Source organism: Sus scrofa, chromosome 9 (assembly GCF_054392235.1).
Source record: "Sus scrofa isolate SSC_HxYL_T2T_F1_AM1 chromosome 9, Sscrofa_HxYL_maternal_Yorkshire_Landrace_v2.0, whole genome shotgun sequence".
Taxonomy (NCBI): domain Eukaryota; kingdom Metazoa; phylum Chordata; class Mammalia; order Artiodactyla; family Suidae; genus Sus; species Sus scrofa.
The window spans coordinates 25,514,412-25,530,354 of NC_139391.1; the positions used below are offsets into that span (position 1 = coordinate 25,514,412).

A 15,943-nucleotide genomic window follows, 5' to 3' on the forward strand; every position below is an offset into this window, starting at 1 on the left:
CGTATTCATTAAAGCAAATCTCCTGAGGACTTTCCCAGGAAATACTTAGCCGACTTTGAACCGTTGGATGTAATTTAAAGTAATAAAGTTGCATTTATTTTTAAATACTCTGTGATTCTGACTAATTTCCAACTGACCTGCCCTCAATCTGTTCAAATCAGGGACGTTTGACTACATTTTAAAAGGTGGATTACCAAAAGATATAGTTGATCAGGCCTTTTAAAATGAACAAATCAGAACAATTGCCTAAGTAGAGGACAGTAAAGAGGAAAAATCTATGTTCTTAAGTAATATTCAAATAAAAAAGAGTAAGGCTTACATATTTGCCTTATAATTATCCCCCACGCAAGTCATGGACTGCTTTAAAGAGAATAAATTGATTTTTCATTAGAGTGCTTTAATCATTTTTTCCTAGTACTCTACATTAGCATTAGCCTTTAACATACGCCTAGAATCTGGAAGACACAGTTGCTATGTAACCCTCTACCCACTGCCTACATATGCCCTGTTACCCTGCTTCCCAGAGAGACCTAAAATCACCATATCCATTACAGAGAGTGTCAGAACCAAAAACCTTCCTCCTGGGAGGCTTTTCTCCAGGGAGACTCTATATAGGGTATCTAGGTGCAAAGACTTTTTTTTTTTTTTTTTTTTTTTTTTTCTTCTTTTTGGCTTTTTAGGGCTGCACTCGTGGCATATGGAGGTTCCCACTCTAGGGGTCACATTGGAGCTGTAGCTGCCAGCCTACGCTCACCACAATGCCGGATCCTTAACCCACTGAGGAAGGCCAGGGACCGAACCTGCGTTTTCATGGATGCTAGTCAGATTCGTTAACCGCTGAGCCACGACAGGAACTCCGAGGTTCACAGCTCTTTATCTGCAGTTTTACAATCCCCAAAGCTCTGAGAGCTAAAAAGATTGAGGATAAATTCATAGCAAACTCATCTGGTGGCAAACCCGGCCAGAACCATTCTGAGGCTATTCCCAGCCTTAATTTTTTCTCATTTGGTGTGAATATCCATATGTTTCACTGTAGAAACACTGGTCTATTTGACGATGGGTCCTATACCAGCACCAGTTCCCCAGGGTGGTGTGGTTATGTACATAAAGAAAGACATGTACTGTATGGTGTCATTTCTAAAATTGCAAGATGTTGCATTCTGAAATGCACCTGGCCCCGCGGATTGGGAGACCAGCAGGTCCAGCAGCATCCGTGATTCTTTCTGGTTTTGTTCCTTCTCTCCCACGGCAGCCTTTACCCTCCCGCGGCCGGGTAGGGTCAGACTGCGGCAGGGTGGGGTCAGACTATCTGGCAGAGACTGCCTTGGGAGAAATCCCTTAGTACACGAGGATGACTGGGGACCAAGGGCGGGCACATAAGCATCACTGTACAATCGAGCGCCAGGATGCCAGCCTGCATCCGTTGGTCCCCAGTGTCCCTTGGTCCTGGTGCTTGAGAGGGGGCTTCTGTGTGTTTTGTCATGAAGGTGTGAAGAGGACGTCAACGAGTGTGACCGGGAGGAGTGTGAGAACGGCGGCGCCTGCGTGAACGTGTTTGGCTCCTTCCTCTGCAACTGCACGCCGGGCTACGTGGGCCAGTACTGCGGGCTGCGCCCCGTCGTGGTGCCCAACATCCAGGCCGGCCACTCCTACGTGGGGAAGGAGGAGCTCATTGGCATCGCCGTGGTCCTCTTCGTCATCTTCGTGCTCATCGTCCTCTTCATCGTCTTCCGCAAGAAGGTCTTCCGCAAGAACTACTCCCGCAACAACATCACGCTGGTGCAGGACCCCGCCACAGCCGCCCTGCTCAACAAGAGCAACGGCATCCCTTTCAGGAACCTTCGGGGTGGCGGCGACGGCCGCAACGTCTACCAGGAGGTGGGGCCCCCGCAAGTCCCCGTGCGCCCCATGGCCTACACCCCGTGCTTCCAGAGCGACTCCAGGAGCAACCTGGATAAGATCGTGGACGGGCTGGGCGGTGAACACCAGGAGATGACCACGTTTCACCCCGAGTCCCCGCGCATCCTGACAGCCCGGCGGGGTGTGGTCGTGTGCAGTGTGGCCCCCAACCTCCCCGCCGTGTCCCCCTGCCGCTCTGACTGCGATTCCATCCGGAAGAATGGCTGGGATGCCGGAACTGAAAGTGAGTCGGAAGCAGTGATGCGTCATTGGTTTTTTTTCCCACCGAATGTACCCGAAGGAAATTCGGGAAGGGAGAGGGCTCCCCGCAGGCACAGAGCTCTCCTTATGACATGTCCTGGCACTGAATGGTCACACCAGCCCTGAAACATGACTCTGGTTCTTATTCACATTTACAGATGGGGAAAATGAAGCTCCGAAAACATACATAAAATGCCCAAGGTCAAGGTCACACTGCTAGTTAAGAGGCAGCTGATACTCCAGTGCAGGGCTGCCAGCCTCTAAAATTCATTCTCTTCTTGTAATAGTGCAGCATCCACAGTAAAACAAGCAGTGTAGTAACATATGTGATATACAGGCAGTGTGTGTGCTCTGGGAGGTCAGAAGAGAGCATTTCTAGTCTTAGGGGGAGCAGAGGGACATTTGAGTTGGACCATGGTGGATGAAAGGTTCTGGAAAAGGAGGGCATTCCACAGTAGAGGGACCCACGTCATCAGAAGAAAAGTAGGTCCTTCCGTTTGGCTGGCATGCATTGTCCAGGAAACAAGAAGGTGAACCACAAGCAGAAAAAGGGGTCCAGACCAGATTCTAGGCTTTCTCTCTTCTTTTGGCCTCATGCAGCAGAATTCTAGGCAAAGGGAAGAGCCGCAAGTGCAAAGGTCCTGGGGTGGGGAAGACTTGGGCATGCTGAAGAACATAGGCAAGCTCAGTGTAGTTGGAGCTTGGTGAGCAACAGGAGAACAGATACATTTTAACAGCAACACAAGTGCAGATTTTTAAGCAGGAAAATAGCACAATCTAATTTACATTGTTTTGTTTTGTTTTGTCTTTTTGCTATTTCTTGGGCCACTCCCGCAGCATATGGAAGTTCCCAGGCTAGGGGTCGAATCGGAGCTGTAGCCACCAGCCTACGCCAGAGCCACAGCAACGCAGGATCCGAGCCACGTCTGCAACCTACACCACAGCTCACGGCAACGCCGGATCGTTAACCCACTGAGCAAGGGTAGGGACCGAACCCGCAACCTCATGGTTCCTAATCGGATTCGTTAACCACTGCGCCACGACAGGAACTCCCTAATTTACATTTTTTAAAGATAGCTCTAACTGATGCATGGAGAAGAGACTACACAGAACCAAAGAGGGAAGAAAGCAGACAGACCAGTTAGTTGGCCTCTATGAACATCTCACTGAGAGATGGTGATTGTTTTCCCTGCCCTTACATCCGTCAAGATGAAACTAAGGCAAGCTCTGCTGTATCCTATGACTTTTCATCAGGCCTAATGGCTTTATATTTGAGCAGCAATGACACCCTGGGTAGCAAGAGTTTCCAAAGGCCGAAGTTACAGTATTATGATATATGTCTGGGTTGAGGGTGGTAGGGGGGCCAGTTTCAAATGGAGCTGGAAAGCACACGCAGCCAAGGAGATGAAGGGTGTCTCCATGGAAGGAGGGGCCGTCCCTCCTGGTGCCTTTAAGCATAAGTAGGATTTGGGTAGGAAACTACTGGAGGGGACCTTCTGGAAACAGGAAGCACCTCCGTTAGTGTAGGGGACACACAAGGGGGTTACCTGAGGCGTGTTTAGGAGGAAGATGAGGCTGGAGGTGAAAGTTTAGACACCAACTGCATGCAGGAAGCTTGAATCTAGGAAGAGTCTGAGCTCCCTGAGGGAATTAGAGCAGTGAGAAGATGGTCAGTGTGGGCCTCCGAAAGAATTTTGGAGCCCCCTGTATGCGGGAGGTGGGTGGAGGGGCGGGGCTGGGAAGGGAAACAAACATTTGCCAACAAAGAGAGCAAGGAAAGCGGCCAAAAGGGTAGCAGAGCAGAAGCCATGACTATCAAGAAAGGTCAGCAGGATTGAGCACCATAAAACCATCAAGGAGGATACAGTCTTAAAAAGAAAAATCTTGCGCTTCATGCCTACAAGTGCCTTAGTGATCTCAAGACTGTCTCCGAGAGCCCTCAAGACAGAGTCCAAGGGTGAAGGACAGGAGATGTGGTGACAAACAGAGGCAGCAGATGAACAGGAAAAGCCATCCCTAGCTGTGTGCTGGATCAGCTCCTTAAATCCCCACAGCGCCCAGGATGGGTACTTAGTGCGAGAGTAGATGAGTGAAATGACGTGTCTAAGAGCAGTAACTAGGAAAAGGAGGGTTCGAAGCTGGTGCATCAGGATCCAAAGTCTGAGCTTTTACCAATACCACTCTTGGGACTTTTGGCCTCTGGGAGGAGGGAAGCGGCTGGGGGAGGGGGGAGTCTCCTGATGATGGGAGAGCCTCTAGTCTGTTCTAGCGACGCCCTAACCAAGCTGTCTGCTTGATATCCATCTGCTGACTCCGCCTTTAAGTAGACAGGCTTATACTTCAAGTCCTGGCCCTTCGATTTTAGCCATAAACACATCCCCTCTCAAATAATCTGTAGTGTTAGACATTACTACAGCCTTGTCAACCCCCTAACTAATAGAAGGGCACTTTTGTATTTATCAGTGAAAAAGAGAGGGGTTTAAAGAAATGGAGATAGAAGTTTTGTGCACAGCCCTTCAGTCACCAGGATCATTTGGCATTTCCTTCCTTGTGTTCAGGGCTTATCGGGGGCCACACCTGTGCTTTTCCAAGGCATGTCAAGTTTTCCACGGTGTGGCTGTTGGCAGGTGAATTTCTCCTTGGCGTCTCTCTCCCCTTGTATCAGTTGTTTTATCCAACTCATCGTTTTGCTGTGGCTTCAGGATCTGAGGGCAGAGGCAGAGCCACAGTGCCTGCCACCAGCATCACCCTTTGCGGGTAAAACAGCAATTTCTCTAGTCAGGAAGAAAAGCCGCTCTTCCTTTAATCGCCAGGCACGTCTCTTCATGCCATCAGGTTCCGTGATGATTTGAAGCTGTTCCTGGTGATCAGTTCCCTCCACCCGCTTCGTAATGTGACAGCTTTATTTCCAGAATCTACCTCAGGCCAAAACTCACATGTCCTCCCAAAGCGTTGTTGAGTTTTAATCGAATGTGTTTCCCTCTTTGTTAAGCAAGGCAGAGCTAGCTGGCGAGACAGTCTCTGGGCGACTAATTCATTCTTCACTTGACAACTTCAAGATATGGGTTGTTTTTATTGCTTCCTTTAGTCCATCAAATAAGAGTGTAGACCTGAAGTGTGTGTATGCGTGTGTGTGTGTGTGTGTGTGTGTGTTATTTTGGCTGCCTTTGTAGGGCAAAGAGGGAAGAAGTGTGTCACTAAGAGCACATCCACTGACTGCCCTCCTGCCCGAGTGCCGAATGCTGTCATTTCCAACAATGATGTGACACTGCCCCCTACAAGGCAAAGCTGAGAACTCCACTGGCTCCAATCATTCCCTAGAGATGGAAGTTCGGATAAGTGTAATGGCATTCCTGCCTATAAAATATTTATACTCCTATTTTAAAAGTAATCTCATTTAACCTGGTGTTGACACCACATCGGTTCATGCAAATGGTTTAAATTAACTCTGAATGGCAAAGAGCGACCCAGACACTTCATCCTTGTTTCCCTCTTCACTTGGTCACTTCCCTTTGAGGAGGGAACGGTGACTTTTGGCTGTCAGCTGTTTGGAAGCTCATTTACCACGGGTTAAGGGTTTCAAATCCATAAGGTAAATCACTTGATTGACAGACCTTTGCCCCCGATGGCACAATCAATTTTCTATTGTGCAGCTAAATTATTTTCTCTAAGCAAATGAAAGCGCCCTGAGAAGTGAACTCTGACAGGGGACGGGGCTGGAAATATGCACAAGGTAACCGGTGTCATTTCTGCTTTCTCTCTGGCTGTCCATGAAGACAAAGGGGTTGATGACCCAGGAGAAGTGACCTGCTTTGCAGGCAGTAATAAAGGCAGCAACTCGGAAGTACAGTCCCTGAGCTCCTTCCAGTCGGATTCTGGCGATGACAATGGTAAGAAGTCATCAGATGTGTCCCCCTAGGTGGGCTGTGTTTCCTGCGCTGGTGGTCACTGGTTGAGAGGAAGGTGATGGGGCCCGTTTTGTTTCCTGACCCGATCTTGGGCTTCTGCGCATGCTCACAGCTTTTCGGTGCCCCCAGCCCCACTGGTGCCTGGCTTTGCTGGAAAAGCAAAGCGCTTATGGCGCTGCCGCTGTGAGCAGGCGCAGGGATCTGATCTGTATCAGAGGCGGAGGAGGTGCCCCCAGACCTCCAGGAATGCATCCTCTTTGATTTGCTTCAGGATAGAACTACCTCATCCCAAAGGATCCGCTCTCGCAAACAGCGTGATTTATTTCCTTTTTGTATTTTAACTAAGGACAACCTCTTCATTCTTCGATATACATTCAACTTTCCCATCATTAGAAATTAATTCACAAGCAAGACTCCCTTTCCACAGAAACTTCTTCCCCACAGAAGTATCTTCATTCGGTTGAGTCCCCCTTATAATCATTTGGGGCCATGGGCCTTTGGAGAATCTATTAGATACGTCGGATTAGCTCCTTGGAAAAATGCCCCTACCCTAGAAATGTTGCCTACAGTTCACGTGGTTCTTGAACCTCACCGACACTCCAGAGCTGCTGCCTCTACCTCTTGTGAACCCATGTTTATGGAGAGGGCACCCATGCTTTTCTGAGCTGAGGAACCAGCTTTGGAGGATGGATTGGTCTCCCCAGGGCAAGGGAGGGGAGTAGAAACGGTCATAAAACAGTGAGAACTTACCACATGGTGGTAAACCAAGGATAATTTCAAGCAATTATCCATAGAGACAAGCAGACTTACTTTAGTCTATACCTCATGTCATTTTCCCATTTATACATTGGTAAATGGGAATTGGTAGAGTTGAAATATTGATTAATATATGTAATCATTCAACCCATTGCTGAGTTCCTCCTGAATGCTGAATCCTTTGCTAGGTGTGTTTTACCCAGAAGTACAAAATGAACAGGACCTAGTCTTTGCCCTCTAGGTAAATATAGGAAGAGGTGGGCCCCAGGCCATAGAAGCAGTCATGGAAGTAAAGTGTCTCCTTCTCCCATCACCATCCCCAAATCTCTTCTGCTTCCTCTCTCAGTGGAGGCAGTGAAACTTCATTTTACCTGACAGCTGGACTTCTGAGATTGCAGGCCTTTGGATCTGTTTGCCTCGGTGTTTGCTCCCTTCCTTATCCCCAGCCAGAAGAAAAGCTCTTGCTGGTTTGCATTTTATACAGAAGCACCCGAGAACATAGTGTTTCCAGCACTGAAGCCTGGCTGACTGTTCCAACAGGCTCTGCTTGGCCACACGCTTGGGCTTCCAGGCTTAGCATTCTGGCTTGGTCCTGACTAAAGCAAGCTTCCTAAAGTGTTAGGAATTTTCAGCCAATTCATTTGGAGCCTGATCACATCTCCAGAAGCTACGGGTATTGGGTGCTAAAGGCAATCCCTGTGGGCCCAGAAATTTCCTTCCTAGACTCTTGAGTATTTCAGAGGCCAAATGCCGACTCCTATCTACGTGTCACGGGTGGGAGCTGGGCCTCGGGTTGTTCTAGGCTATGGGTGGCGTCATGTGAGTGTGAAACCATCAGTCGTGTAAAGGTTATCCTTCATCACTGGCATTTGGCTCAGGGCAGCATGGCTGACCAACAAGTAATTATCCCCGGAAACAGCCAGGGCTTCCTGGGAGAGCCGTTGGGAGTTACTATTGCAAAATTAGCATGAGCTTATGAGCCTCTGCCTTCCTAGATTGATTTCACGGGGCCGTGAGGTATGAAATATGATCCTGCAATTCCTGCCGGTCATGCCTTTCAGGAGGACTGGTCCCTGATTCATTGCTGTCCCTAGAAAGAAGTGTCCCCTAGAGTCCAGTGGATGAACCATGGGAAGCTTTGTGTGTTTGCGTGCTGTGCCTTTGTAGTTGCCATTGATGTTGTTAAGACAAGTGAACGTATGTTTAAAATACAAACTAACCTGAAGCTGTCCTTCCCCTCCCTCCTGTCTTCTTTTCCTGGCCACAAGCATCCATAGTGACTGTCATTCAGCTTGTCAACAATGTAGTTGACACTATAGAGAATGAAGGTATTTACTGTTTTCTTCTGTAGAATTTCTCTGTGCGAAGTTACCCTTTTGGAAATATTGCTTTCTTGTTACTTTGAACTGGGGGTGATTTTATTTTATTTACTATTTTATCTTTATTGAAGAATACCTGTACAATATTATATTTTCAGGCGTACAACATAGGAGTCACAACTTTTGAAGGTTATACTCCACTTATAGTTATTATAAGTCACAACTTTTGAAGGTTATACTCCACTTATACTCCACAATATTATAAAATATTGCCTATATTCTTTCTGCTTTAAGGTATATCCTTGTAGCTTATTTAGTTTATGAACTTGGAGTGATTTTAATTAGCTTCCAACAAGAGGGGGCGGTCAATAGGTGGTTTCCAGTGAGACGCTGAATGTCTCTCTCTGGATTGGAGTGAATTTTACAATTTTGAAAACAAAATTCAGTTTATAATTTTTTTCACTGTATGAGGTACACTTTTTATAAAATCCCTTCCAGGAGAAGAGTACCCACTTAGTTGGAAGCCAGAGTAATAATACTAAATTCATTCTTACATTCAACATGTATTGATTGAGCACCTACTGTGAGCTGGGACTATTTAAGAAATCATTCCAAACTATAGTATTATGGGGATTGATTTCAATCAGGTAGCTTTTATTAGTGATTTAACACTAATCAGGCCTAGTAGAGACTGGATTTATCTTTTCGTAAATAAAAATGGGGAGAAACAGGAGCACTGTTTGCAAGTCATCTAAAATGTTCTGTTGTATCCTCTTCACATGGCTCGGAATGTCTGTTTTACTTCTCACTTTGTATTTAAACAGTGTCTGTCATGGATCAAGGACAGAACTACAACCGAGGTGACTGCCATGCCCCCGGCATCACGTGTTTCTTATGTGTTTGGAATTGCTGAGTTTGTTCTTACCCTGTTCCTCTCCCTCCATCCTTTCTGAGTTTCTTTGACCTGAATTTTGCATGTTCCAGGCATCCTGTGTGCTTGGTACTGGAGGTGAAAGCCCTACCAGCATCCCTCCCCCAGCCTCTCCCCTGCTCAGCCATTCATCCATGTGTGCACACATCTCCCTGCCTCCTGGTCTACCTCGACTGATGCATCTCCCTCTTCAAGCATGCTGCCTGCCTGGCTCTGCACTTAGCCTATGGCTAGGAAGAGGGAATGGAGGGGAGAGGGTTCTAGAACTGTTTCCTCGCATGCCCTCCCTGGCCATTGTTTCCGTCATGGCTGAGTGGGAGAAGCTGCAACAACCAGACACGCTGCACAGAACTGCCCTCACCTTCAACTCTCCAGGCCAGAGCATGGCTGGCCCCTGAGACCCTTGTTCAAAGCATGCAGGGGACCCTGGCTTCCTAGGGTCTCCTGGATGTTAGCATCTTCCTGTTAATTCTGAAGAACCGCATGTCAGGTTCCTTGCCTGCTCCTTTCTGAGCCCCGCCCCGAACTCCGTTCTGGAGGAAACTAACCAACGCGACTTGTCTCTTTCTCTCACAGCCTATCACTGGGACACCTCTGACTGGATGCCAGGGGCCCGCCTGTCGGACATAGAAGAGGTGCCCAACTATGAAAACCAGGAGGGAGGCTCTGCGCACCAGGGCAGCACGCGGGAGCTGGAGAGCGATTACTACCTGGGCGGCTACGACATCGACAGCGAGTACCCACCCCCCCACGAAGAGGAGTTCCTGAGTCAGGACCAGCTGCCCCCGCCCCTGCCAGAGGACTTCCCGGACCAGTACGAGGCCCTGCCACCCTCCCAGCCCGTCTCGCTGGCCAGCACCCTGAGCCCAGACTGCCGGAGAAGGCCCCAGTTCCATCCCAGCCAGTACCTGCCTCCTCACCCCTTCCCCAACGAATCGGATTTGGTGGGCGCGCCCGCCGCCTGTGAATTCAGTACTTTCGCCGTGAGCATGAACCAGGGCACAGAGGCGGCGGCAGCGGGCCCGGCAGACAGTGGGTCACTCTCCTTGCACAATTCCAGAGGCACATCGTCCTCGGATGTGTCAGCCAGCTGCGGCTTTGACGACTCCGAGGTAGCCATGAGTGACTATGAGAGCGTCGGGGAGCTCAGCCTCGCCAGCCTTCACATTCCCTTTGTAGAGACCCAGCACCAGACCCAAGTGTAGAGGACGCGCCTCCGCTGCTGCGCGCTGTTCGTTGCGGAAACCCGGAGGGAGACTGGCTGCCCTCGCAGCATCTTCGCGGAGGGTCCTGTGTTGAGCGCAGCATCTTCGGGGAGGATCCTGTCTTGAGCTTGAGCGAGCAAGGAAGGCGGTCTTCTCCGCAGGGAACTTCTCATACTGTCTCAAGCAAGCTCGACTCCAGTTGGGTGACGAGGAAAGGCTCAGAAATTGTTTCTGAGAGGTGACCGATCCCTCTGGCGGTGCGTCTCTGCGTTCATGACGGAGAACACGCACCGAGTTTTTAAAGGGGGGAAAAGAGTTCCACCAAGTTATGCAGTCCATCGTGTATGGCTTTGCGCAGTATTGTGCCCTGGAAAGTGTTACAGCTTCGGTCCATGCAGTATTAATAGCTGGCAACAGCAGAGGCATTGTTGCCTGTAATTTTGAGCCAATGGTGGGGGGGGGGGATGAAAATAGTACTTATGATTGTTGGAAAAGTTAGTCTCTTAGGCAAAAGAAAAGAGGAACGAATATTATTACAAATAAGAAAATGGGCTGAAGCCTTTAAAATCACCTTTAAAAAATAAATAAGCTGCCCAATTTCCAGCTATAAAATTAGGTTTGGGTAACATGTTTAGTATGCTCAGTTATTTTTGTTTGTGTTAAGCATCCAATATAATATAGTTGGGTTTTATGATCTTTGAGAAAGATATCAGTGGAGAGGAGTACATGAGGGTATTTGGGTTCTGATTCATAGGCTGGGGAGAAGGTGTAGGTTGTGCAAACATTTGATAGAATGTGATTATCTGTCTTTGTGTTTTCCAGTAAATATTCTTGGCTGTAACTACACTTTCACCTTGCTACAGAAATTGGCCTTTGTCCTGAGAATCAGGAAATAAAAAGACCAAAAATTTTTTAAAAAGGAATATTTTGGTATATTGTTCTCTAGAATGAGAGATATTGAAAGGTGTAAGCAGAAGTCACAAATTCAGGGGAAAAAAGAAAATATTATACTCAAAGTTTTCTGCTAGATAATCACAGTTCTTGATAATGCAGGTAAAAGGTACATGTTATTTTAAATTGGCAGCATCATCATTATAAATGCAATTACATGTTTAAAAAGGGGAAGAGAGTAGATTAGTTCTTGTGTATAAATTATAATAGTGTGTGTGTGTGTGTGTGTGTGTGTGTCTGGGCCTATGTACAAATACGTGCTTGCACTCAATAAGGCTGCTCTTGAGGAAAGGTGACATGAAGGTTTTAGGATATGGACTCTGTTAGAAATCCTGCCAGCGAGGCCAACCTTCCAGTTTCTCTGATAGTAATGATATTAGAGAAACTCCGAACGCCATATTTTATTCCGGTTCAGTTAACTTTATTTTGGTACTGCCATTTATAGTAACTTGAAGCAAAAACCGTGCTTTTTTAGCAAAAGAAAAACACTATTTTGTTATAGTTTTACCAAACTAAACTTATTTGAAAAATGTGTCAAGTTCCATCACACCTTGGGGTTCTCCTCTCATCCGACCTGCAGGCTTTGGCCTTGAGTTTCCAAAATTGTCAGGAGAATCATCCCACTGGAAATACAATAATCCGATACTCGAAGCCTAAAGGTGACGAATTGAGTGACTTTCCTCTTTTGCTTCAACCAGATCGTGGCTGCGTGCACAGCGGCCGTGGTAAAGAAATGCATATTTGCACTATCTGCATATGAGCAAATCTCTGTGTCCACAGTTTCTGATGACATATGGCATTGGTGTGTCAACTGTTCTGTCCTCAATCTGTGTATCAGACATATTTTTAATTGTTTCAGTTGTGTTTAATCCACTTCTTTGTAGGAGTCAATGTTTCCAAAGATTGTGGTTAAAAATATTTCCTTTCCATTCCCAAGCTTCCTGAGTACATGCATACACTTCACAGATTTTTTTCAGTTTTTCTCCTCTTCCTCTCTCTTGGTCAGACCTACTCACGGAAGCATTATCTGCACTGTGGTCTTGAAATAAATGAATTTCACTAAGGCTGCTTTGGAGAATAAAGTCTTTGGTATTTTTCTTATGTAAGAAACCCATTTGCAAGAATCACAGAGAAAATGACGAACTAATGGTCTAGAATAGAATCGTGGTGACACTTTCGATAATGCAGTGACAAGAAAAACCATCCAAATAAAACCAACACTTCATGTCTTGCCCCCAGGAAATATTAGAAGGAGATTAATGCCGATGAGTCACTCCTGCTTACTCGGCGTCCCCTCCAGGCAGAGTGCCTGACCGACACAGTAATGAAGAAATAAATAGATCCTCATGTGCTGGTGAAATCACCCAAGAAAATTGTGCCCACTCTTGGCTCTGACCTATATAAAAGACCTCTTTCTTCAGGATAACTTCCCCTGAGTTTCTGCAGGGTAGCTCTACAGCTAAATGTATGCCAGACAAGCATGTGTTAGTTACATCTTGATTTATTACCTTTAAACACGTGGTATCTTTTTGAGTTTCAGATAATTAGATTTCCCTGTAGGTTCCAAGATGGTTTACACTCAGGCCAAGACCACTGATTCAAGAGCTGGAAGGGTCCTTAAGGTCTTCTGGTCCAATTCCCTTATTTTATAAAAGTGGAAAAATACCCAGAGAGAGGAAGAGACTTGCCCGAGCTCACACAGGAAGTTAAGTAGCCGAACAGGATCGACAAGCCATCCACTTGGCCAATATTCTTTCTGTATAACATTGGTCCCCATGAAACTGCCTGCCCCATGGAATGTGCCCATTTCTGCTGGACCTTCTGACCACCCACCATTCCTGCTTGGAATATGCTAGAAGAGAGAACTCTTGGAGAGTATTTCTCTGGAAGCCTCACGGTCTTAGGTTGACTGGCAGCCTCCTAGGAAGGATGCAGTCATAGAATTCACACATTTCTTTGGACATCTATCCAAACTGCTTCTGCCAAATGAATGTTTTCTAAAATAAGGGTGGAATGATAATTACAGAATAGAATTCAGACAAATCAGAAAATAGAATGAACCCTGATTATCATATTACCTACCAGGTGCATTTTTTCCCCCCTCCCTATCAGCCCTGGTATTTATTCCTACCCCCTCCACCGTGATGAACCATGTGGGAAATATTTAAGCCAATTAGTGTCTTTCCCTTTTTTTCTAACATATATGTGCTACCTCTGGAAGCCATTTTCCATAGCCTGTCTTAGGCACTTTACCTATATTGCACACATTCTGATTAGGTTGAAAGTAGCTGGATAAGTGATGTTTGTCATACAGTAAGCAGAAGCTATGGGGCTTTAAGAGATGAATACAGTGGGTATTTCATTTATTTACTTTCTTCTATAAATATTTTGCTGCTGAGTTTCATTCTATGCCAGCTCTCCAAGTACTCATATCCTACCAGTTCATGGAATGCCATTGTAGAAGACATTAATAAGGACAAGGTTGAGTCTATGGATTGGAGTGTTACCCTGTCAGACCATCAGGCTGAAGCCTGGAAAGAAAATTGATGATGCATTCCTGGATCTTACCTGGAACCACACTGGGGAATCGCCAGCACAGTCTGGAAAAAAGCAAGGAAAATATTATTGGCCAACTCCTGTGTGTTTCTCACCCCCACTCCGCCCGCTGCCCCCATTAATGCTGAGTCTGCATAATCAATGTCGGGGATCGAGAGAAGAGATTAGCAAAATCAGTCATTTAGGATGCAGAAAACACTTTCATGGGAAATAATTCAGGAAGATCTGATGTTCATTTTGCATGAGTTGCCCAGATAATTGTCTCGTCTCTTCACTCCGTTGCCCTCCCAGTGCAGAGATATTGCTAAAATGGTTAGGCTTTTGTGTTTATGTTTTTAGCTTCAAACCACGAGAAATGGAGATTTGAAGAGGCATGTCTCAGCGTCATCGTTTTGTGTGGTCTGTGAGAAGGCGGTTATGTGTTTTTGCTGGGCTTTGTCCTGCAATGTTTAACTGCACATTATTCTGGTGGAAATCCACAATGTCTTTAAGCTGCTGGTTGTATAATTCTAGGGTTTAAAGTCACCATTTGTGGATTTGGCATCAGTGAATATTTAGCCAGCTGGCTAAGGGATAGGAAAAGAATAAGATTTTCTTTCCTTATGTAATAATGAAAAGCAATAATTACAAGTATGTAATATTACACAAAGGCCATAATTAGTCTCTTCCAGTGTTTAGGATGCACTAGAGGATCGTAGAGTCATTTGGAGCGTGTTTGGACCCATTAGTATGTACTGTGGTACCCTTCCGGCAAACAAATACCTGAATTGCTACTATTTAACAATTTTATGAGCCCATACTACTGCATTTCGGGAAGTGACAAATGTGTTCAAATGTGTTCGGAAATGGAAGCAGTTCTTTTTTAAGCACTGTATCAGAGAGACTGTCTTGTAAATTTACCTGTTACAAACAGGCTGGTTTGTAAAAGATGTATGTTTTGGTGTTTAAAATGTTTATAAAATTGTATATAATGGTTTCAATTTTCCAGGCTTTTGTAGATACTGTATTTGATGCCTATCAGGATGCTTTAATTTGGGGGGTCGAATATAATTCTCAGTCATCCATTGCTGTTGGTCTGCAAACTTTTGAGGTAACGACACACACACACACACACATGCACGCACACAAGCACACACACACACACACACACAGGATTTTAGATTTGAAAATGATGTTTCTTAATCATTTCAAACTGTACTGTAACCTTCCTTTGGTTTTACTGTTTTCATTGAACATTCTCGATTTCCAAGAAAATGTTTTTATTGACATTTTAAAAAACGAGTGTGTTTTGTCCAGGTATTGAGTACATGATTTTTATGTCATTTCTGATTTAGAATGAAGTGTATCATTTCTCCACACGCGTGTGTTCACCTAATCTTGCACACATATCATGCACCAAATCTTATGCAAAGGGGAAGCTAACACTTAAAGTGACTCTTGTCCCTTACGGAAATGGATTTTTTCTGCATATATTGCTGTTGGCAGTATTCAGTCTTGTGTTTTTGTTTTTTTTTTCCTAAAAAAATGAAAGAAAAGCAAAAAACAAACAACAAAAAAGGACAGCCAAAAAAAAAAAAAAAAACCCAACAATGTACAGGTTTGTAACTGCCAAAATTTGATGGTTAAAACAAGTTTTCGAGTAAAAAGAAAAAAAAATGAAACCAGCAATTGTGTTGACTCTTTTTAAGTGTTGCCTTTTCTTTATCAGTTTATTGCTCACACAGCACTTAGATTTGTAGGGATGGTGGGTTTCTTTTCAGAAACTTCTTACCTCCAGAAAGACTTCCATTGGCTCTGGGACACCTGTGTTGCTTAGATGGCTTCTTGCTGGTCACATCCCCTGTAAGGTTTTTTTTTTCTGAGAAGAACGAAAACAGTGCTGAAGGTTTGGACAAATAAGGGTCATAACTTATTACAGTAATCTTTCGTAAACACCCTTCCTCCAGCACACCTCTTCCTAAACCAACAAACAAACAAATCAATCCAAAAGTTTAGGGCACAATGAACACTTGAGTTTTCCTCCAAAGAGCTCTAGAAATTTTTCTATAGAGAATGAAAATCAAAATATATACAGAAGATGGGAGGGTAGGATAAATTGATCCTTTTTGCTTTGTTTTTTTTTTGTTTTGTTTTTTTGTTTTGTTTTTTTTTTTTGTC

General features: G+C 45.4%; 1 protein-coding gene across 7 annotated transcripts in view; it reads left to right on the forward strand.

Moving 5' to 3' along the window:
* The window catches only part of FAT3 (FAT atypical cadherin 3), a 706,846-nt gene extending 691,399 nt beyond the window's left edge, over nt 1–15,447 (forward strand). For 5 of the 7 annotated variants that reach the window (XM_084975652.1, XM_084975655.1, XM_084975649.1 and 2 more), the window contains 5 exons: nt 1,488–2,143; nt 5,937–6,050; nt 8,093–8,152; nt 8,968–9,003; nt 9,651–15,447. In XM_084975652.1, the coding sequence (XP_084831778.1) occupies nt 1,488–2,143; nt 5,937–6,050; nt 8,093–8,152; nt 8,968–9,003; nt 9,651–10,279 (1,495 nt within the window). In that variant the 3' untranslated portion in view covers nt 10,280–15,447. The remainder of the gene's footprint in view (nt 1–1,487; nt 2,144–5,936; nt 6,051–8,092; nt 8,153–8,967; nt 9,004–9,650) is intronic. The other 2 variants (XM_084975654.1, XM_084975656.1) reach the window with 1 other exon arrangement.
* The last annotated feature ends 496 nt before the right edge of the window (nt 15,448–15,943 follow it).